Source organism: Sarcophilus harrisii, chromosome 3 (genome assembly GCF_902635505.1).
Source record: "Sarcophilus harrisii chromosome 3, mSarHar1.11, whole genome shotgun sequence".
NCBI lineage: Eukaryota > Metazoa > Chordata > Mammalia > Dasyuromorphia > Dasyuridae > Sarcophilus > Sarcophilus harrisii.
In genome coordinates, this window is record NC_045428.1 from 455,166,619 (window position 1) to 455,189,576 (window position 22,958).

The 22,958-nt window shown below is 31.8% G+C and overlaps 1 protein-coding gene across 5 annotated transcripts in view; it reads left to right on the forward strand.

Moving 5' to 3' along the window:
• Positions 1-22,958, forward strand: part of ARHGAP32 (Rho GTPase activating protein 32) — a 368,512-nt gene that overhangs the window by 318,812 nt on the left and 26,742 nt on the right. For all 5 annotated transcript variants that reach the window (XM_031960907.1, XM_031960906.1, XM_031960908.1 and 2 more), the window contains 2 exons: positions 10,115-10,264; positions 12,041-12,143. In XM_031960907.1, coding sequence (XP_031816767.1) covers positions 10,115-10,264; positions 12,041-12,143 — 253 coding nt within the window. The remainder of the gene's footprint in view (positions 1-10,114; positions 10,265-12,040; positions 12,144-22,958) is intronic.

Consider the following 22,958-nt stretch of genomic DNA (forward strand, 5'->3'; position numbering starts at 1 on the left):
GTCCATTTGTAATCCTTTCTTCAGTAGCCTTTTATTGATTTTTTTTTTTTTTTGTATTGTGTTCATTAAAAAGATGCCAAGTATTTCTGCTTTCCTTCACTTGAGGGGAGGTTTTTAATGCTGTAATGTATGGTCAGTTTTTGTAAAGAAAAATCCATTTGATTTTAGTACTGCTGCAACACAGAAGTCCTGAACTCATGTAATCCACCCGAACATTTTCCAATAGCAATAGTAATGGGTGATTCTGAGGCTGTGTAGCACATAAAAAAAAAAAATGAGAATTTTCTGTCTTTAGTTATATACCAATATGGTAAGCTTCAGTGGGTAGAGGGCCATCAAGGTAGAGTGAATCAATTCAGGTCATAAAAAGGGAGCAAGATAAAGCATCATTGCCAGTCAGTTTGGGGATTAAGCTTATACATTGTTGATGTACTTCCAGTTTAGAAGCAGCTAACCTGCAGTAATCCTGAAAATAACAATAGACTTTAACCCTGGTCCTTTGCCTTCGAATCTATTCTTCTGATTAATGGTTAAACAGGTTATATAAATAATGATATTAGTTTGGGGGAATGACATTATATATTTCCTTTTCCATACCCTAAACAATCATTGTTTTTTCAATACTTGACCTCACCCCAAAGTTCTAATATTGTAGCTAGACTAATTTTAGGATAGAAGCTCAATGCCCTCTGAATTACTAAAATTTTGTTTCTCCTACACTAATCTTTTCTTTTTTTTTCACTTAATAGTATTTTATTTTTTCCATCTACATGTAAAGATAGTTTTAAACATTTATTTTTTTAAGATTTTGAGTTCCAAATTTTTTCTCCTTTTCTTCCTTCCCTTCCTTTTCCCCAAGAGAGCAGGCAATCTGATATAAGTATACATGTATAATCATGTTAAATATATTCCTATATTGGTCATATTGTGCAAGAAAAATCAGAACAAAAGGGAAAAAACTACCCAAAAAAGGGAAAAATAGTATGCTTTGATCTGCATTCAATCTCTATAGTTCTTTCTCTGGATCTAGATGGTACTTTCCTTCAAAACTCCATTGGAATTGTTTTTGGATTTGCTGAGAATTAAGTCTATCATAGTTGCTCATCACACAATCCTGTTGTTAACCATGTACCATGTTCTCCTAGCTCTGCTCACTTCATTCAGCATAAATTCATGTAAGTCTAAGCTTTTCTAAAATCAGCTTGCTCGGTATTTCTTATAGAACAATAGTATTCCATTGCATTCATGTGCCACAGTTTATTCAGCCATTCCCCAATTGATGGACGTCCCCTCGTTTCAATTTCTTGCCCCTACTAAAAGAGCTGCTGCAAACTTTTTTTGCATATGTGAATCCTTTTCCCTTTTTATGATCTTTTTATGATACAGACCCAGTAGTGGTATTGCTAGAGCAAAGGGTGTGCACAGTTTTATAGCCCTTTGGGCATAGTTTCAAATCATTCTGGAAAGCAATTTGGAACTATGCCCAAAGGACTATAAAACTGTACGAACAGTGTTCTTTTCTTAATATCTGCTGGACTGAATTATTTGATGACCATTTCTAGAGTGGCCAAAGCATTCTGTTTCTCTATTGTCACTGACCTGGAGCCTTTCTGAGCACTAAAATAAGATATAAATGATGTGTTTATAAAAATGTATAGTGAAAATAAACTTTATCATTAAAATATTCATACTCTGCACCAAAAAAATATACTTTAGATGCTTAACATTTTTATTGAGCAAGCATATGAGAGACCAGACTAAGAAGTAGCAGTTGCCTAGGATATGACATGAGGTACAATAAAGTATGTTTTAAAATATACCTTTTTATAAATGCACATAATTTTAATGTCATAACATTCAATTTATATGACATATAGATATTTATTTTATTTTAATTTTTAAATTTTGTATTGTAATTGCAGCAATATTTCATTGAGTTGGTTGCACACATTGCCCTAAATAAAGGATTGGCCTAGCCATATAAAAGATAGATGAAAACTTTAATTTGTTTTTATATTTAATTTTCTGTTTCTGTTTTTCTTTTTGGAATTGCAGGGAGGTTAACTATTACATATTAAACTTTGAAACACCAAAAAAAAAATTGCTTCTCTATTAGAAGAAAATTTAATAGTTGTAAAATTAGAGGCTTTTGGAAGATAAGCAGTCTTTCCAGCTTTCACTTAAAGCATATCTAATATGTGACTTTTAAAAAGAGTAGTAGATATTGTCTTAAATATCACATATCTTTTATGGTCCCAATTAACCACATTTTAAATGCACATTACTCCAGATTTATAATATTCTTGGTTGCTGTGCTTTCTACTATGTTGTTAGCCTATGATAAGATTATCTTCTGTGAGCTATAGGACATTTTTGCTCACTAGTATTAAATAAAAGTTTTATAATTTAAACATTATTTTTGGACCTTGATTAATGACTTATTTTTAAAAGTGCACTTGAAAATCTTATGCTTTCAGCAAGTAGTAAATAGGGATGTCCAGTTCAACTCATTCCTACCAAAGTTTTTCAACCTACTACCCCAATTTTCTGTCTGCTGAAGCATGAACTATATCTTATCCTTGTGGCAAAATACATTTCTGTTTTTCATATTTAAAAAAATATATATGTATTTAAAATTTCATGTAATATTGATTAGAGAGATAAAATTTTGAAGCCATTGGGGAATAGTGTTTGGATTTCTTTTTATGAGGTGAGAAAAAGAGAGTTGAAAGTCGGAGTAGAATTTAAAATAGATGTAATGCTCATTAATACCATTTAATAGTAATAATAACAATAGTTGATACTTTCACAGTATTTTAAGATTTGCCAAGTGCATAATATATCCTCTGAAAAAGAAAGTATAAACAGGTATCATTTCCAGTTTAATGATTAGAAAACTGAAGTTCATAATGGTAAGTAACTTGCCTGTATTCATACCACTAGTAGGTATTAGAAAAAGGAATTTAGCCTAAGTCATCTAGTCTCTAAATCCAATAGGTTAACCACTAATTTGTCATTTATAGACATAATTTCATTTTTTAACAGTAGCAAAAAAATATAGCCTGGTTTGCTCCTAAAATGTTTGATAGATAGATAGATAGATAGATGGATGGATGGATAGATATGTCCTAGCCAAGTAGACCAAAATGAGGAGAGCAAAATACTTCTTTTCCAAAAAAATGATAGTCCTTCTCTGTCTTCCCAGTTCCCAAAAAACTAAACATTGTTTAGTTTTTCATTCTTAATTTTTCCATTCTTCCTTGGACAATCACATGTCTGTTATTAGTAAACAAATCTACTATACCTGAAATCAGAAAAACCCATCTGTGAGTTCAAATCTGACCTCAGGGACTTAACTAGCCTAGGCCTGGAAAACCTACTTAGTTTTGTGTCAGTTTCTTTTTTCTAAAATGATCTAGAAAAGGAAATGGCAAATCACTCCTATATCTTTGCCAATAAACCTCAAATGAGGTCAGGAATCGGACAAACTTGAACACTAACAAATGCTAATTGCAGAATCCTATTTTTTTCAGAGATGAAAGGTCCATATCTGTAATATTATATTATGGGAGAGACTTACAATCTGACTTTCAATTTGGAAAATTGACATATGGTGGTGGTAGGGGATTGTTTTTGCTTGTCCCTAAATAGCAGAACTAGGAACAATATGTGGGAGTAACTTAAGTGGCAAGTTTGGGGCTTGATAAGAAGAAACTTTTCTAATTATCATAGCTGTCTAAAAGTGAAATTGGTTTCTTTGAGATATAATGAAGTGTCACCTCGGGCTTTTAAGAAAAAAACTGAAGACAAGAAGTTGCTTATTAAGAGTATTTTAAAAGTATTTGTGGAACAGGTATGAATTGTATTCCATAATTTCTGAAGTTCCTTCTGAATCTATAATTTTTTCACAGATATGAATTAACCTAGTATGTACATATTTCAGATAAGTAGGCTAAAGCCTAAGAAGATGACATGTATATTAAAGCCTAAGAAGATGACATGTATATTTAAAAAACATATGCCAGTGAGCACACTGGAACTAGAATCCCAGTAATACTGACCAGATTTAGTGTTCTTTTTACTACATCAAATGCTTGAACCAATTTTTTTACATTACACATACTTTACCTTCCATCCAATTTATTTTTTCTCATATTGCAAAATTTTTTCCAACACTGAAGAAAAAATAGATTGATCTGAAATTAACAACCATAGGTGTCTTGTATGATATGGTGTAAATATCTTTTTATGTGGCTTATTTAAAATTCCAGACAACAATTAAGGAAAAGTGAAGGTGGGAATGCCATGCGACAAAAATATACTGAAAATGGGCATTTAAACAAATAAATGACTACGTTACAAAGAAAACATAAGGCCCTTTTGCTTTGAATTTTTAGTTTTTCCATTTGAAAGTACAGAGTTGAAATTCAAGGCTCAAAGCTATTTCATATTTTGTACAGTTTTACAAAGCAATGACTGTGCTCTTGTTCCAGCTTTTTAATGTGTCCAGCTTTTTATACATATCTATTTATCTTTCCTTTTTTCCTTCTCCCTATCTTCTAACATTAACCCCATTATGTTAAGAATATAGCCTGCTCCAATATGAATATAAAAATCTTTTAATTTGTTCCTAATATCTCATCTTCCTCTTTCTTATCATTTATTGTTTCTTTTTAGATTCTTTCCAGCCCTATTTTTTCTTATTTTAATTTATCTCTGATTTTTTCTTAAGTATGTTCATCACTCCTTTTTTCATGGACCAACCAGACTCTGAAGCTCCCTAGTTTTCATAATGCTTATATTTTCTCTTGGAATTGCTCAAGACATTTCCAGTTGTTGAATAATTTTTGTAATATCACTTAGTCATCCCTGTTTAAAAAACAACAACAAAAAACATTAAACAACTTTTCATCTTGATAAATAAAAGCAAACAATTGACCAAAAAAAAAAAAAAAAAAAAAAAGAAAACCATGTTGCTCTTCAATCTGTGTCAAATGTATACAAGTCTATCTTTGGTGTTTAGGGAAAAGGATTTCCTGGAAAGTAGTTCTAAGATAGAGAAGAGCCAAAGAATAACATTCTCCAGTGTCTGAGATTCATTTCAGTATAAGCCTTTATAAAACACCTGCCATGGTGAGATAGCAATGATAGTATAAGAAGATGAAATCAGGCAGATCCTACTCTTGAGAAACTTAAATTAGTGGAAATTGAGGAAGGGATTATTATATATAAAAATATAGATACTGTATTTTGCAAGAAGCACCATATGTTAAGAATTTAGAGAAACCTGGGAAGCAAAGTGAAATAAACAGCGTCAGGAATATAATATCCAGTTTGACTACAGCAATATATAGCAAAACAGACTTCCAAGACTTAACTCTGATTATAGAATGAGCAACTACTCATAACTTAAAAAGACTAAAGCTAAAATATACTCCTGCTTCTTGTCACAGAAATACTAGACCAAAGGTGCAAAATAAGATGTGCATTTTCATATATCGCCAATTTGTTAATTTGTTTTACTTAACTATATTTATTTGTAATAAAGGAAATTCTGATATTCAAGCATTTTTTTCAGATTAGTGGGGTTAATTCTTGATTTGGTATATATAATTTTGTTTTGTTTTTAATATTTATTGTTATTCTATATTTGTTATTAATATGAATGTTTATATCTGCAAAGATAGAAAAAAAGAGGATGTATATGAAACTGTGAATCTGTAATATATAGCTTTAAAAAAAACCCAAAATAATATAATCAGCATGTTAGTTGAATTTCTGTCTAATGAAGCTCACATTCTAATGGGGGAGTTGACATGGAAATAACCATGTACAATTAAGATATATACAGGGTAAATTGGAGATAAATAACAAAGGAAAAATATGTAAAAGATGTAGAAGCCAGCTTTTGTGGGCATGAAAGCAATATCATTAAACCTTAACCTAATTATCTAGCCATATGTGCTCTCATCATCATTTCTTACAGTAAATACTAGACTTAAAGGTTATTTAGAAAAGATTTTTTAAATAGTTTTTTTTTTTTTTGCGGGGGGGAGGTGGGAGTGGAAATAGCAGTGAAGGAATGGAAGAAGAATATTGTCATGTTCTCAATTTTGGGGGGAGAACAGATTGAAATAAGGAAGATGCTCAAGATTATAAGTGTTATAGAATTTCATAAATAAAGCAAACTTTATCCAATACTCAGCAGTAATTCTAAAGAACCTCTCTTGAGTATGTACTTTCAACCATTCTTTTCAAAGTCCAGCTTATTCTTATTGGGTTTATGTTTTTAGCTGATTGTTGTAATCGCGTTATTCGTGTTATAAAGATTTATCTTAAAGATACTGTTTTATGCTACATTTAAAAGTGTTTAGCTTTCAGAAAAACTGGTTTTGTAGGCTTTGGTTTAGGTTTGAAAGAGCCAAGTTTCATATGGGTCACACCCTGTTCAGATAAGGATGAGAGAGTTTTTAGATTCCTTTATCATGTAATATTTGAATATGAAATTTAGACTACAGAATTTGGAGTTAGACTATATAACTTGCTATCTGAAAGTTTCTAGTATTTGTAATGAAACAGTATCTAATTTTTGATATATTATCTAGTTTCAGTGCACAAATTGACAGAACACAAGAATAACTTTACATGTAAGATCATAACTGTTAAATCTCTTTAAAATCATTTTCTCTCTTACTTTCCCCATATACTCTACTATACTATCAGTAGTAATAATATTTCAGTGGATAAAGAATCCTGCTCTAACTTGCCTTATTAATTAATTGATAAACATTTATTGAATACTTTCTATGTATCATACTCTGCTGTGTACTAGGGATATAAAAATGAAAGTCTAGAATTTGTAAAGTGTACTCTTTAATTCATAGAATATTAGTGAGGACAGAACTTGTTCAATGTTCTTGTTAAAGCATTTAGTGGTAAAAATTAAAAAAAAGTTTTTAGTGCCTGCCTTCTATGATTACTTCCAGTTTAGTTTGTATGTATCATGTATGTGTGTGTATGTATATATATATGCATGTTTGTATGTATGTGGGTCTATTATACATATGTATTTTTATAAATTATTTACATGTTGTCTTCCTTAGCAGCACATGAGCTACTTGAGAGTAAGCACTGTTTTTGCCTTTATATTCTCATTGTTTAGCACCATGCCTAGCATATAGTAAACATTTCATATAGGTTGTTGACTTGACCCCACTTTCTACATCAAGCCTTTTCTTATTCACTCCAAATTGGTGCCCATTCCTTGTTACTATGTATTTATTTTGTATATGTGTACATTTGTTTCCCCCTTTAAAATATAAGCTACTGTAAAGGAAGGACTGTATCATTTTTATCTTTGTACCCTGAATACTTACCATGTGAGCAGTTAGATGGCCAATAGATATAGCTCAGGCACTGGAGTAATGGGGACCTGAGTCCAAATTTGACCTTATACTTTTTAGCTGTGTGACTCTAGGGAAGCCACTTTGTCTCTTTACCTCAGTTTTCCCATCTGCAAAATGAGTTGGAAAAGAAAGGAATTAGCAAACTATTCCAGTAAGTTTACCAAGAAATCCTGAAAATGGAGTCATGGAGAATTGGGTACAACTGAATTAACGAAATAATTTCTCATAATGGCTGAAACACAATAGGCATTTAATAAGTGCTTGTTTTGATGTTAGGATTTGTGAGTGTACTTTAAAAAATTGATTACTTTCCTAACTTAATTGAATACTGGTTACTATAGTTCAAATCAATAAACATTTATTATTCCCCTTTTCTGTGCAAAGCCCCTAAGCCCTAGGGTGGATACAAAGGTAGATAAGACAAGTTATCAATGCCTTTTTTAATGGAACTTATTCATCTATATAAATAATAATGCAAAAAAAATCACAATAAACACAAAAGTGTTATGTTTATTCCTGGGTAGAAAATTCCATTTCTAATTTAGGTGAGCAGGAAGTGACATTTGACCTAGGTCTAGGAGTGATGGATAAAATTCCAAAAGGCAGCAATACAAAGTTAGGAAGTAATAAAATGAATTTTGGGGGGACCACAGATAAGGAGCTAGAAGAGACTTCAGAGACTTTCTATTCCAACTCCCACATTTATAGATGAAGAAACTAAGGTTCAGTGTGGTCCAAGTGCCTTGCCTAAGATCCTACAAATTAAAAGTTAGCACGAGTGGAACTTGAACTCAAGCTAACTTCAGAGCCAGCATTCTTTCACTGTTGTATACTTCTGACATGATCAAATTCCATAAGAAATATTACTGTGGTTCAAATGTGATGTATTAATTGTAGCAAAGAAGGAGACTGAAATATATAGGGTAAACTTGAGTTAATCTTAAAAGGAAGGCACTGGGATGCAGAAACTGAAAACAGAATCTAATATTTGAAACAAACCTCGAAGACCATCTAATCCAAGGCTGCACTAGCAATTATCATCAGCCTTCAGAATGAATTAGTATTTCTATGCAGAGATGAGAATTAGGAGAAAAAAACTGGATTTCTAGTCAGAGGACATGGGTTCCTTTTGGGGACATGGGACAGCAGCTTTTGCTGCTGATTATATCCGAATGATCATTTTCAACAAATCATTTTCTCTCCCTGGACATTGGTTTCCTCAATATGTAACATGCTGTGAATTACTAGATGTCTTATGATCACTTGCAGCTTTAAATCTGACCCTAAGACTCCTTCATGTGCATACAACTTTCCTGTGTTTCTGTCCTGTTTCACTAATTGCCTGTTAGATATTTCCATCTGGTTGTCCCATAAGCATCTTAAATTGAAGACGTTCTAAAACAAATCATAATTTATTTCTCTGAAATTTTTTCTAACTTCTTTGATTCTATTGAGAGGACCACACCTTTCCAGTTACCAAGAGTTTATAACTTTTAAGTAATTCTCAATTTTTCCCTCATATCCATCTTGTTGATGTTATCTTCATATCTCTTACACCCATCTTCTTTCCATTTATGGCTATTTGTCTAATTCATCCCTTCTCTATAGCATCTACCTAGACCAAATAAGTATTCTCTGTGCTTCTAAATCAATCCTGCATTTAATAAATGCTCTTTGAATGAATGAGTACTTTCTACATTACTAGTGACTTCTGGTCATCCAGAAGCTTTATAAAGAAGGAAATCAAGTGTTTGTTGTTGTTGATGTTGTTGTTGTTGTTTGCTGAGGCAATTGGAGTTAAGTGACTTGCCCAGAGTCACACAGCAGGAAGTGTTAATTGTCTGAGATCAGATTTGAACATTCAGGTTCTCCTGATTTCAGGGATGGTGCTCTATCCACTGTGCCACCTAGCTACCCCCCAATACATACTTTTAAGAATACCCCATGCCATCTGGGGATTTTCTACTTGTTTGGTATTCCTTCTTCTTACATCAAGCCTAACTCTATTTCTCTTAGACTTCTATTGATTTCCCTCTGTCCTTCCAAACAAGGTCAGTCAAAGTTAGTCCAGTTCTCCTCTCCATATGGCAATCCTAATAAATAAGAACATCTATGATGATATGTCTATAATTCCCATCTTATGTAAGTTTATTCTTCTCCAAATGTAACTTCTCCAGGTCCATTATCCTTCTAATGGATACTGCAGATATCGAGAACGAGATTTGGGCTGAATAGAATTAATTGGACTTTGAAACTGAACTGATTTGAAAGGTGAAGGAGAAGGAAAGGGAAAAGCAAAAACATAGCACAAGTTTTGGATATGACTTACTAGATAATTTTTGTGATACCACTGGAACAAATAAGGAATTAGAAGTAGGAACAGATTTGGGAAAAATAATTGCCATATTGAGGTTATATATATATATATATATATATATATATATTTTGTTAGATATGGTTATATCTATAAATTTTGTAAATTCTGTCAACAGGGATGAAAGTAAAGAATGATACATAAGTTCTAATCAATTATAAATGATAACATGCTGTCATTCCTAAAGCAAGTCAATTTACTCCCTGAAGTCTGCTGCAGATTCTTTACAGGAAAAAAAAATCACTGTCCATGTCTAGCTATAGAGTTTAGTGGTTGGCCTCTATAAAATGCATCTTCCTATATCACAATTAAGAATTTATTGTTGTTTTTGCAGTATCCAAAAAACACGGCAAGCTTATCACCTTCTTACGAACATTCATGAAGTCTCGTCCAACAAAACAGAAACTGAAGCAGCGGGGAATTCTGAAAGAAAGGGTATTTGGTTGTGACCTGGGGGAACACCTTCTGAATTCTGGTTTTGAAGGTAAATGCTGGGCTCATAGACTCCTGATTTGAATTAATGACATATACGTACTGATTGTTGGTAATGAATAGAAGCAATGTATAAAAAAGGCAGAGAGGTATTTGACACTGTCGGTTAGTGGCCTTTTAGGTGTCCTCTACTGTGTGTGTGTGTGTGTGTGTGTGTGTGTGTGTGTGTGTATAAATATATATATATATATATACACACACACACACACACATACACATACAGTGCCATGGCCCTAAGAAACTATATACAGTGAGGTAAAGTATGTACAGTTACATGATCATAAGTCACTTATCTCTCTAGGTAGATAAGACATTCACAGAGAATATTGTAATACTAAATAATCTTGTGTTACTTATCTAACAGCTATTATTATATTGGTTCAGTAGGCTATCCTCAGGGAAGTGCCCAATCCCTATATTTCCTGAAGATTTTTTTTAGTTTACTTCTTGAGGAAGAACAAGATTTCAAAAGCATGACTTTTATTGAAACTAAAATATCCCATAACTATTAATCATGCTGCAAAGAATTATGAAAATAGGTTTCTTTGACAGATTGTTACTTCACAGAAGTAATTCAGAGTACCAGGAAGAATGAATCCAGGCAGTAGAATTGCAAAGTTAATAAAAGGTAACTAGGGCTATAATTTTAGTTTCAGCTGTATACTTTAATTTCTTTTCTTTGCAAATTTAAATATGAATTAAAGACCATTTACCTTAAATGCTTCTAGTCCAGAGAAGTTAGACATCTGCATTTAATTGGAATAACAGATTCAGTTATATGACAATGTACATTAGAGCAATGAACTTTGGACTTGGAGTGAGAACATTTGAGGTCAAATTCTGGTATTCCTAGTTATTAACTGTGTGACCACAGCAAGTCATGTAACTTCCTTGAGGTTCAGATTTCTTATATCTGAAATGAAGGTAACAACACTTGGAATATCTAACTCATCCAGACATTATGAGAAAAGTCCTTAATTAACTATCCATATAAATGTGAATTACTATTTTTGTTGTTGCCATACAGTTGGTGGAAGAACCAGGACTTCATAGACCTTATGATATAATCTCTTGTTCTAAGAAACACCACGAAAAGTATTACTCATTGTAAAAGTGAAGAACTATACCTTTTTGTAAACTGTTTCAGGTTTTAATATTTAGCTAATGTTCTATTATTAGTCTTATGTTTTCATATGTTAATGCATATTTTCAATAAAATTAAAATTAGTATAAATGACTGAAGGTTTCAAAACTTTTGTTACAAATGTTAATTATACTGTATGCTCTCATTTTGTTTTCTTTTTTTATTTCTGATAACTATCCAACCAGATATCTTTTTTGGTGCCCTATGAAGAATTTTGTGTAACAGCTATATTTCTTTTTTGCCTGATGTACATAGAAACCAAAAGGTCTCAGCATTGCAGCAGTTCATCTTACTATTATAACATAACACAAATGAGACTACTGCAGAGAAACAAAGAGGAGGTGTCAGAGCTTGATGAACATGTAGGAACCCACTCCTTAATCATAAATGTTACAAAATACAACATATCTTTATTATCCAGGGTTTTGTTACTGATTTTGCTTAACAGCAGTAAACATAACCACCAACTGAAGTGCACAACAATTACGACATAATCCAAATATTTCTTCTCTGCCTGGGACAGACTATAATTTGTATATGAAACTCATGATCCTTATGGCACTTTGAGTTCATATTACTGTTTGCTATTATTTTAATTCTTTATGTAAAATATGATTTCTTTAGTGCCCCAGGTTCTTCAGAGCTGTACTGCATTCATTGAGAGATATGGTATTGTGGATGGAATATATCGTCTTTCTGGTGTTGCCTCCAATATCCAGAGATTACGGTAAAGTCTTTTCTCTCCTTTCCTTTTTCACTTCTAGAAAATTTGTTTTAGAACTAATGAATTTCCAAATTGTATTTCACATGTTGGTGAACTTGAGTGAGCAAAAGGGAATATATTATGAAAGAGGAAAAGTTTGGTGTTTATATTATGGTCTATATAAGATTTTCTGAATATATTTGCTTAACTATTACTTCAAAAGTACAAACCCTATTTGTTTCAGTGCTTTTTGAAAGTTCAAAATTTCTCTTTTTTAAGCATATATCTTTAAAGCAGAGATTCTTAACCATTTTGGAGACATGAGCAATCTGATGAAGCCTATGAAACCCATTACATGGGAATTTTTAATGCATAAAATAAAATATATGGGGTTACAAAGGAAGTCAATCACGTTAAAATTATAATTATTAAAAATGTTACATTCCCCCTATCCTGAAAAAAAGAAGTCAGACTCAGGTTAAAAACCCCATTTGTAAAGGCAGCTGAACTCCTTGAGAAGCTAGCTATACTACATAATACTTTTTTCTCCTGTAACTTCTAAACCTACTGCATTCTAGCTTTCAATCTCATCATTTAAGTGAATCTGCTTTCTTCAAGTTTATCAGTAATCTCTTAATTATCAAATCTAATGACCTCTCAATCTTCATCTTTCATGACCCATGTTCAACTTTGACATTGTTGAATATAAAATTCTCCTAAATACTCTCTATTTGAGTTTTTGTGACTATTCTCTCATGGTGATTCTTTTGCTTGAGTGATCACTCTTTTTCAGTTTCCTTTGCTGGATCTTCATCCATGTCATGGCCACTGACTGTGTTCTTCCCAAGATTTTATTGTGAACGTTTTTCTGCTACTGTACTTTATCCCTTAATGATCTCCTTAGCAATCATGGCTTCAGTTATCAAATCTATGCATATGACTCTCAAATTTATAAATCAGTCCCCATCTCCTTCCTAAGTTTTTATCCTGTGTTGCCTTTTGAACATTTTGAACTAGATATTTTATATGCATCTCAAACTGTCCTAAAATAGAATTCATTATCTCCCTCCCCCCAACATCAATTGTAAAAATTGTTTCCTAACTTTGTGCTTCCCTTGTAATCTTGGTTGCTTTGGTTTTGTTTGTGCAAAAAATTTCTAATTTAATATAATCAAAATCAACCATTTTACATTTCATAATGTTCTCTAGTTCTTCTTTGGTCATAAAATTCTCCCTTCTCCATAGATCTGACAGGTAGACTGTCTGTCATATTTTATGTCTAAATCATGAACTTATTTCACCCTTATCTTGTGGTATTGGTTGTTAGATGTTGGTCAATGCTTACATACTATTTTTCCAGTTTTCCCAGCAATTTTTGTTAGATAATGAGTTCTTATCCCATAAGATGGACTCTTGGGGTTTATCAAAGAATAAATTGCTATAGTCATTGACTATTGTGTCTCGTGTACCTAGCCTATTTCAGTGATCCACAACTCTGTTTCTTAGCCAGTACCAAATGGTTTTAATGATCACTGCTATATAATATATACTTTTAGTTCTGACATGACTAGGCCACCTTGCTTTGTATTTTTTCCCATTAATTTCTTTTATATTCTTGATCTTTTGTTCTTCCATATGAGTTTTGCTATTTTTCTATTTCTATGTTGTAATTTTTTGGCAATTTGGTATGACACCGAATTAGTAATTTAGATAGAATTATCATTTTTCTTATATTAGCTCAGCCCACCCATGAGCAATTGTTATTTTTCCAATTATTTAGATCTAACTTTGTGTGAAAAGTGCTTTGTAATTGTGTTTATATAGTTCCTGGGTTTGTCTTGGCAGGTGGAGTCCCAAATATTTTATATTGTTCATGGTTATTTTAAATGGGATTTTCTTACTCTTGGTATTAGGTTTGTTGGTAGCATACAGGAGTGCTGATGATTTATGTAGATTTATTTTGTATTCCTGCAACTTTGCTGAAGCTGTTGTTTCCAGTAGTTATTTTTTTTAGTTTATTCTATACTAAATAATATTTAGTATATTATTATTATTATTTATTAGTTTATTATTATTATTTAGTTTATTATCCTTTAGGAGTTTCTAAATATTCTGCCATATCATCTGCAAAGAGTGATAGTTTTGTTTCCTCATGACTTACTCTTAATTACTTCAATTTATTTTTCTTATTGTTTAAACTCACATTTTGAGTACAATATTAAATAATAATGTTGATTAACGTGCAACCTTGTTTCACCTTTTGTTTCATTTAAAATGTTTCTAGCTTGTCCACATTACCTATATGCTTGCTGATGATTTTAGATAGATGCCACTTATCATTTGAAGGAAAACTCCCATTCATTCCTATGCTCTCTAGTTTTATTAATAATTAGTGTTATATTTTTTTCAAATGACTTTTTTCTGCATTGGTTGAGATAATCATATGATTTTTGATAGTGTTATAATTGATAGGCCAATTATGATGATAGTTTTCCTGATATTGATTCAGCCTTGTGTTCCTGGTATAAATTACATTTAGTTATAGTGTATTATCCTAGTGATAATTAAGAAGCATTTATTGGGACAGCTCAGTGGCATGAATTTAGGGTTAGGAGGTCAGGAAGATCTGAGTTCAAATGTGACCTCAGATAATAGCAGTATGACCCTGGACAAGTCACTTAACCCCAATTGGCTTTCTCCCCCCTCCCCCACAACAACAACAAACAACAACAACAGTTAATTATTTAGTATTTACTTTTTGCAAGGAATCTATACTAAATGTTGAAGACAAAGAAAGGGGAAAGAACAGGCTCTACACTCAAGGAGCTTTTAGTTTAATGGAGGAGACATGGCAAGTGGTTGAAGAAAACAAAGCTTCAGTCTTCTAAGTATTTTGATTCAGTAAACAATACGTGCCTATTGCCTTACAAACCAAGACCAGATCTCCTCAGCTTAGGCCAGGACCCCAAATGTAGGAAGAGAAACTTTTAAAACAATCAAATAAAGGCAGATAATTTAAAGGAAACAATAAACCATTAGGTAATATCATTTCTAATTGGAGGAAATATTACGGACTTTTCAAGTTGGAGGAGGGAGAATGAACAAGTACAGTTTCCTGAATTCAGAAAAAGAAGTGTCCTATTCCCCCTAAGTATTTGTGAAAAATCAAAGCAAACTGATAGTTTAATTTTCAGATATGATAAATAGTTGTAAGAAAGCATGAACAAAAGGGCAAAGCAATATAAAAATTATCATCAATATTAATCATCACATCTTTGAATCCCTGATGTCTGGTTTCCAGATATCTTCTCTTAAATACTCTACAGCAAGCTTCCTTCTCAGGAGACTTATAAGGCAAGGGCTGCTTATGTGGTTCCAAATCCTTCTAAAAATGACTAGATAATTCTCATAAAATCTGCCTGCAAAAAACCTTAATACAATTCAATACAATCTCTTAAATTTAACCTCCAAGCCTGAAACTTTATAGAAATTCAGTTTATACATCCCATTTGCAGTTTTTAATCTTTATCTAAAACCTGTACCAGATATATGAATCTTAATTTGAAAAAAAATTATGAGGATCTAACTCATAAAATGAACTCTTCTATTTTTAAAATTATTAGATATTTTAAAATGATCTTGGGAAACTCATTAGGTAGGATGCATGTGTAATGACTTGATATTAGAGGCCATGTCATCAAATCATGCAGTTATCTCTGTTATCTTCTTTAACATGCCAAAATATTATAAGACAAATAAGTTAAATGCATTAAAAGAGTCATTCTTTTTTTGAAACATCTAGTTTTACTCTTGTAGTTGAGACTTCTTTTCAGGAAGCAAATCTCAACAGCTTAGGCTCATTCTTGACAGTATGAAAGCTTACTTTTGGCATCGAATAAAAAATATTATTTAAACAGTGATACACATCGTCTACATCAATAGTATTCCTTTGAAGTAGCTGCTCTATTTATTACACTATTTTCCAGCATTGTCTTTCCTGAAAATAATTTTTCTCATTATGGACAAAATACTCATGTTTTATAATTTGTTCCACTTATCTATTTAGTTTGGTTACTACATAAGCCTCTTCATAATTCTTAGAGGAAATTCAGGGTTGAATTTTTATAGAGGTAAAAATAAGTTTTTACCTCATGATCCCTTTATTCCCCAATCTATTTGGGAAATAGAAACCACTTTCCCAAATTTAAGCAAACAAATTCAAAGAAAGTGTTTATGTTCTGAGAGATAATTGAGAAAAAACATTATACTATTTTATTTCTCATTGATTTACCAGGAAATGGGAAGAGTTTTCTTATACTACATCAGTTTTATGAATAATGTAATTTGACCTACTGTCAAATTTTTTTCTCTAAATTTTCTTAAATTGCTTTTCTGTATTCATCCAAATTTAGCCTATTTCCTTACTACTTGCAATTTTTTTTAAATAAGAAAGACAATAAAATTTTAAAAATTTTAAATCCATTCTTAGCTAGAGATAACCCAAAAGCAAATAACAGACTGGATTTGGCCTGCTGTAGGTGACTTCTTGACTACAGAATTAACTTCCAGTAAGTGACAGATTCCTAGTTCTTACATTGCAAATTTAGACTTCATTTATTAACCCTTGACTTCCTAAAACTATCCAAATTTTCAAATAAATAACTGATTTTATATAGTAGGTGATTTTTGTAAAGCATTTTACAATACATATACATATAAAATATATATATATATATATATATATATATATATATATATATATATCATCATGATCCTTGCAATAAATGTTTGAAGAAAGTTTTATCGTCTCCATTTTAAAGTAACAATAATTTATTGTTTAATTTAAATATTTTTAGTTGAATTCTAAATTATCTTCCTCCCTTTCCTACTGTTTCTCCATCCACTGAGAAGGCAAACAAAATTATATCAATTATACATGAGAAATCATGCAAACATATTTTCATAGTAATCATATGACAGAAAAATAAAGCAAGAAAATTGTGTTTCAGCTTGTATTTGGGATTCATCTGTTTCTTTCTCTGGAGGTGGATAACATTTTTTCATCATAAATCCTTTGGAATTGTCTTTGATTATTGTTTTGATCAAAGTAGCCAAATCTTTCACAATTGATCATCATTACATTAGTACTGTTACAATACAAAAATTATTTCTTGGTTCTTCTCACATTATTTTGCTCATGTAATTATTTTGGTTTTTTATGAAAATACCTTCCTTGTCATTTCTTGTAGCATCATAGTACTCCATCACAGTCATTATATAAAAGTTTTTCAGCCATTCCCCATTGGATGAATGCCCTCAATTTCTAATTCTTCACCACTACAAAAAAGATCTATTATAAAACCTGTTATCTTTGTACAAATAAGTACTTTTCACCTTTTTTGGATCACTTTCTGGATCACAGTTTTATAGCCCTTTGAGTATAATTCCAGATTTTTCTCCAGAATGTTTGAACAGTTCATTAATGTAGCTATTTTTCCTTCATCTGCTTTAGCATTTGTAATTTCTACTAAGTAGGAGGTGGTATACCAGAGAATTTTTTTAATATGCATTTCACTAATCAGTTTTCTCTATATGATTATAGATAGCTTTAATGTCATCTTTTGAAAACTTCCCATTTATATCCCTTTGACTATGAATTACAGATTGGTTCTTTTTTATATAAATTTGACTCAATTTCCTATATATTTGACAAATGAGGGGTTTTTATTCCTTAATTTATTTAATATTATTTTCCTCCAGTTACATGTAAAACTATTTTTAACATTTATTTCTAAAACTTGGAGTGTGGATTCTCTTCTTTCCTGTCCCCTATCATTAAGAAGGCACATCTGAAGTTATATAAAACATTTTCATAAAAGTCACGTTGCAAAAGAAAACATAAATCTTCTCTTCCCTCACTGCAATAACTTTAAGAAAAATAAAGTGTTTTTTAAAAAAGTATCCTTAAGTCTATATGTAGACACAATCAGTTCTTTTTCTGAGTAGAGATAGCATTTTTCATCGTAAGTCCTTCATATTAATCTTGAATTATTGTAGAAGAATAAATTGTACCACAATTTTGTTATTACTTTGTACATAGTATCTTTCACTTTGCACAAGCTCATGGAAGTCTTTCCAGGTTTTTCTGAGAGCATCCTACTCATCATTTGTTACAGTGTAATAGTATTCCATCATAATCACATACCTCAGTTTATTTAGTCAACTAGCTGATAGGCATCCTCAAAATGAGATTTTTATTAGAGGAACTTATTGTAAAAATTGTTTATTACTTTATTGTCTATGATACTTCCTAGGAAAATGTAATTTCTATAACTGTCTCTTTTAATTATAGCTATTTTTATTTTTTTTCTGCCCTTGCCTCTTTTACTTCAGCTGAAGCACAATATATTCTACTCTAACCTTTTATTTTAATTCTGTGTTTCTTTCTGTAGCAAATGTCTTTTGTAAAGAACTTTTTGTTTGTTTCTGTTTTTTAATATTCTACTATTTCCATTTTAATTAGTGAGTTCATCCCATTCAATTCACAGTTGTTATTACTGAATATTTACTTTATATTTTCTTCTGCTTAGTCCTTCTCTTTCCTTTTTCATTCTGTCTCTCCTCAAAAATCTGTTTGTTTGTTTGTTTGTTTGTTTGTTTTTTCAGATCACTGCTTCTCTTAATCCATACTCCTTTTTATCATCATCTCTCTTCTTCTCCTATGCCTCTTATCCTCTTCCTTTTTATTTCCAAATTGGGTAAAATATATTACTGTGCTAAACTCTGTGTGTGTTTACATACGCACATGTGCTCATGCAGAAGTGCGTTCATATATATATATTTCTTTCTTTTTGAAGCAATTTCAATATGAGGTTCAAGCATTGCTTACCACTACTCTATTTCTCTGTCTACTATTAAAACTCTTCTTTTAAATATTTCTTTTATGTGAGATAATTTTCTCCATTTTATCTTTCCCTTCCTTCTCCCAGTGCATCCCTCTTTCTCATTCCTTCATTTTTTTTTTTTTTTGATATCATCCTCATATAATCAACACAGACTTACCCTAAGCTTAAATATACTCCTTCTAATTGTCCCAATTATGATAAGCTTCTTAGGAATTACATTTATCATCTTCTCATATAGGAATTGTAAGTGTCTTATGATTATTCTTTCATATTTATCCTTTTGTACTTTGTACAAAATCTTGAATTTTGTGTTTGGATGTCAAATTTTATATTTAGCTCTGTCTTTCTTTCAGAATTGCTTGAATGTCCTCTACTTCATAAACATCCATTTTTCCTTTTGAAGGTTTCACTCAGATTACTATGTAAAGGCAAAGTAAAGGAAGAAATAATGAACAGTTAGATGATTCTGTTGAATGTATTGTGGCATCCCAGGCAAGTGATTTAACTAAATACCTTAGTTTCCTCAGCTCTAAAATAGGCATGGTAAGTACTATTATCATATAATAGTATACTATATACTAGTACTTACCTCGAAGGGATATTATAAGGATCAGATAATACTTATAAAGTGCTTAATAAGTACTTACTCTCTTTCCTCCCCCCAAATTCCTGAATGTTTTAGATGGATGCCAAGGAATGGCTTTGATATATTTTTTCTGACTAAGGGTCAGAAGCCTTTTGGAAGTGCTTAGAATTCTATCATAGAATTCTGCATATGAATGCTAACTCTGATTCTAGAAGGAAGAAAGAAATAAACCAAAACATTAGGAACCTAATGGGTGGATAAAGGCCTTAATTATCAAGAGAGTCACATATAGCTTTGTGAATGCATGTATCATTTCTCTAGCTAGCCTATGCATTAATTTAAATTCCTCAAAAGGAAGATGACACAAAGTCAGAAAATTCTAAAAGGAAATGCATTCTTATGCATTTCATACGAATAGATCTTAGAAATTACAAATCAGATACCGTAAAGTAAATCTTAGTTTCAGTTTCACAGATGCAAACATCTCTACTTGATGTACCATTGACATTTTGGTCTCAACATAGCCAGAATATAATTGGTTGCTTTTTATAAAGTGCTTCCTTTCTCCAAACATCTTTTTGATACAGGCTAGATCTGTCTGCCAGATTCATAGCCACAGTCATTCTAATCTTACTTTTTTCTCATTTTCTATATTTAGTCAGTTGATAAATATGATTAATTTTTTTCTCTGGAATATCTCTCTAATCACTAACTAAGGCTCTAGTTTAGATTCTCATCACCTCTCACCTGTACTATTATATTAGTCTCCTAATTGGTCTCTTCCTCTTTCTAATATGGAATGTGCTTGTTTTTTCAATTAGAATTGTTTGAATCCTTGTCTTCCTTCTAGGCTCAGCTCCAGGGCTTTGTCTTCCTAGAAGCCCTCTGTAAATCTCCCCATTGCTTTTGCTTTCCTGTCTTCTCAACTTTCTTTGTACTTATTTACTTGTTTACATGGTCCATTCATCTAGGAACAGGAGTTTTTGTCCTGTAGTAAACAGATTTCTAAAATTAAACATTCGTCTTCACTTATCTTTAACTAAAATTTAGCATCTTCTTTTATTATTTTAAATAATAGCTTTTTATGATCAAAATATGTGACAGTTTTCAATTTCACCCTTGAAAAACCTTGTGTTCCAAATTTTTCTCCCTCCATTTGCCCCACCCCTTCCCCAAAGAGTTAGCAATTCAGTATATATTAAATATGCACAATTCTTCTATACATTTTCCACAATTATCGTGGGGCACAAGAAAAATCTAATCAAAAAGGGAAAAAATGAGAAAAACAAAAAGCAAGCATACAATAAAAAGGTGAAAATACTATATTATGAACCACATTCAGTCTCCTGGATGTAGATGACTCTCAACCACAATTCTATTGGAATTGGCCTTGCTGAAGAGAGTCACATTCATCACAGTTGATCTTCGTATAATCTTATCATCTTCTTTAATGATAGAAAAATGTTATTCTGTTTCATCAGACTACTCCAAATGTCTTCCATCAAGAAAAGGGGGAAAAAAAGTTAACCGCAACTGTAGAAAGAAATAAATTTACTTGAAGGCATGGATTGTTTATTTTTTTCCCCCTCAGGACCTAGTCCTGCTTTAAGAACTCAGTAAATGTCTATTATATTAAATTAAATTCTTTGGTAAAAACAGATCACAGTCACCTTGAAAAGTAGCTTATAAATCTACATCTGAGATTAAATGTGCTATATGTTTTACCTGAAATATGAAATTAAAAGATCTCTAAGACCATATTTCCCATACTCATTTGACCTTGGACCATTTTAGGATTTGAATTATTTTGATGATGCTTATAAATGCAAGTCAAATAAACCTGAGGATAAAGAAGAGCCCTTTGGGACAAAATAGAAAAAAATAAGCCTAATGAGTAGTAATTAGAAGTAGTTAGATGTAAGTATAAAGAAACACTACTAGTATAGTGAGAGGCTTGATATGTTTGATGTGTAAGAATTATCAGGAAATCAGAGTTGGCTTCTCAAAGGAAGGGGCTTTATTGTCATAAAAGCAGACAGTATTAAGCAGCATCAGGAGTGTGGTTGCTCAGAGCAGATAATTTGGGATGGATACTGATAGGAAAAGAAAAGGTAAAAGCTAGCTCCTCCTGTGGGACTGATAAAGGAGTAAGTAGGTGTGTTTTCTTTAGCCATTGGTTAGACCCTCTCAAGAGAAATAATTACTCCTTGACTGTTGGTTAGAACTTGTCAAAAACAACAACAACAGTGGAAACATATAGCATGATCCAAGCTCCTCGCATCCTGTTTACAGGACCCAAGCTCCGAATATCTGGATGAGTGGGTAACCAAGCCTGTTTGCCACAACCCAAGCCCTCTGCACCTGTCCTGATGGGCAATAGTATTTTATTTTTCTGTCCCCTGTAATTAGCTACTAACAAAAGCCATGTTGCAGTCATTATAAAGACTTTTTCTCACAGAAGAAATCTCTCAGAAGAATCTCCAAATTATAATGCTTAAAAAACTGAGGATTTCACAGAACATGATTCCCTGGGAAACATTAACATACAGATTATAAAGTAAATTACTTCTTTTTTAGGCTTCCTATTAGTAAAAGAAGACAATAGGTTACACTTCATGCTATTTTACTCAGCATTCCATTTCATTACTCTAAATATTAACATCTGAAATATTTCTTTCTACAAATCAAATAAATGATTTGAAAACAGATTGTGAAACTCAAACTTTTAACACTGAGGAATTGATGATTGTGCTATATAAATTATTTGGAATGAATAACCTAAATACCAAAGACTAAAAGTAACCTCCCTTTGAGGCATCTATTCGCAGAGACAAAGAGATGGTATCTAAGTTTATACAGTTCATCATTCTTTTTTATTGCTTCATTTCTACAGATGGAGAATTCCCCTGCCCTCTAATAAGCTTATTTGTTTGCAGAGCTCATCTTTTTAAGTTACCAAGAGCAATTCTTGACTTGTGGCAACACCATATTTGAGAGGATTAACTTTGGGCTCCTGAGTTAAAGATCAAATATTCTTTGCAAAACATTTTGTTTAGATGCTAAGTGACTCTCAGAATCAGGGTTTCCACAAGCAAATCCCCATAGAATTTAGTCCTGTGTTTCATGTCTGAATCAGCATTGGCTAATTTGAACCAGCTATTTTGATATACATATTCCAGTGATGATTAAGTTTGGCCTGCCTTGGCATTTTCAAAACAACTTGTATTTCATGAACATTTTCTCTCTGCAAAAAGCAGGGCCTCTGTAAGGAATCACTTTATGTGGTTTCTGGCTTCGTTCTCACCAACAGAAACTTACTAAGTTCCACAATTTGCATCCAAGGAATTT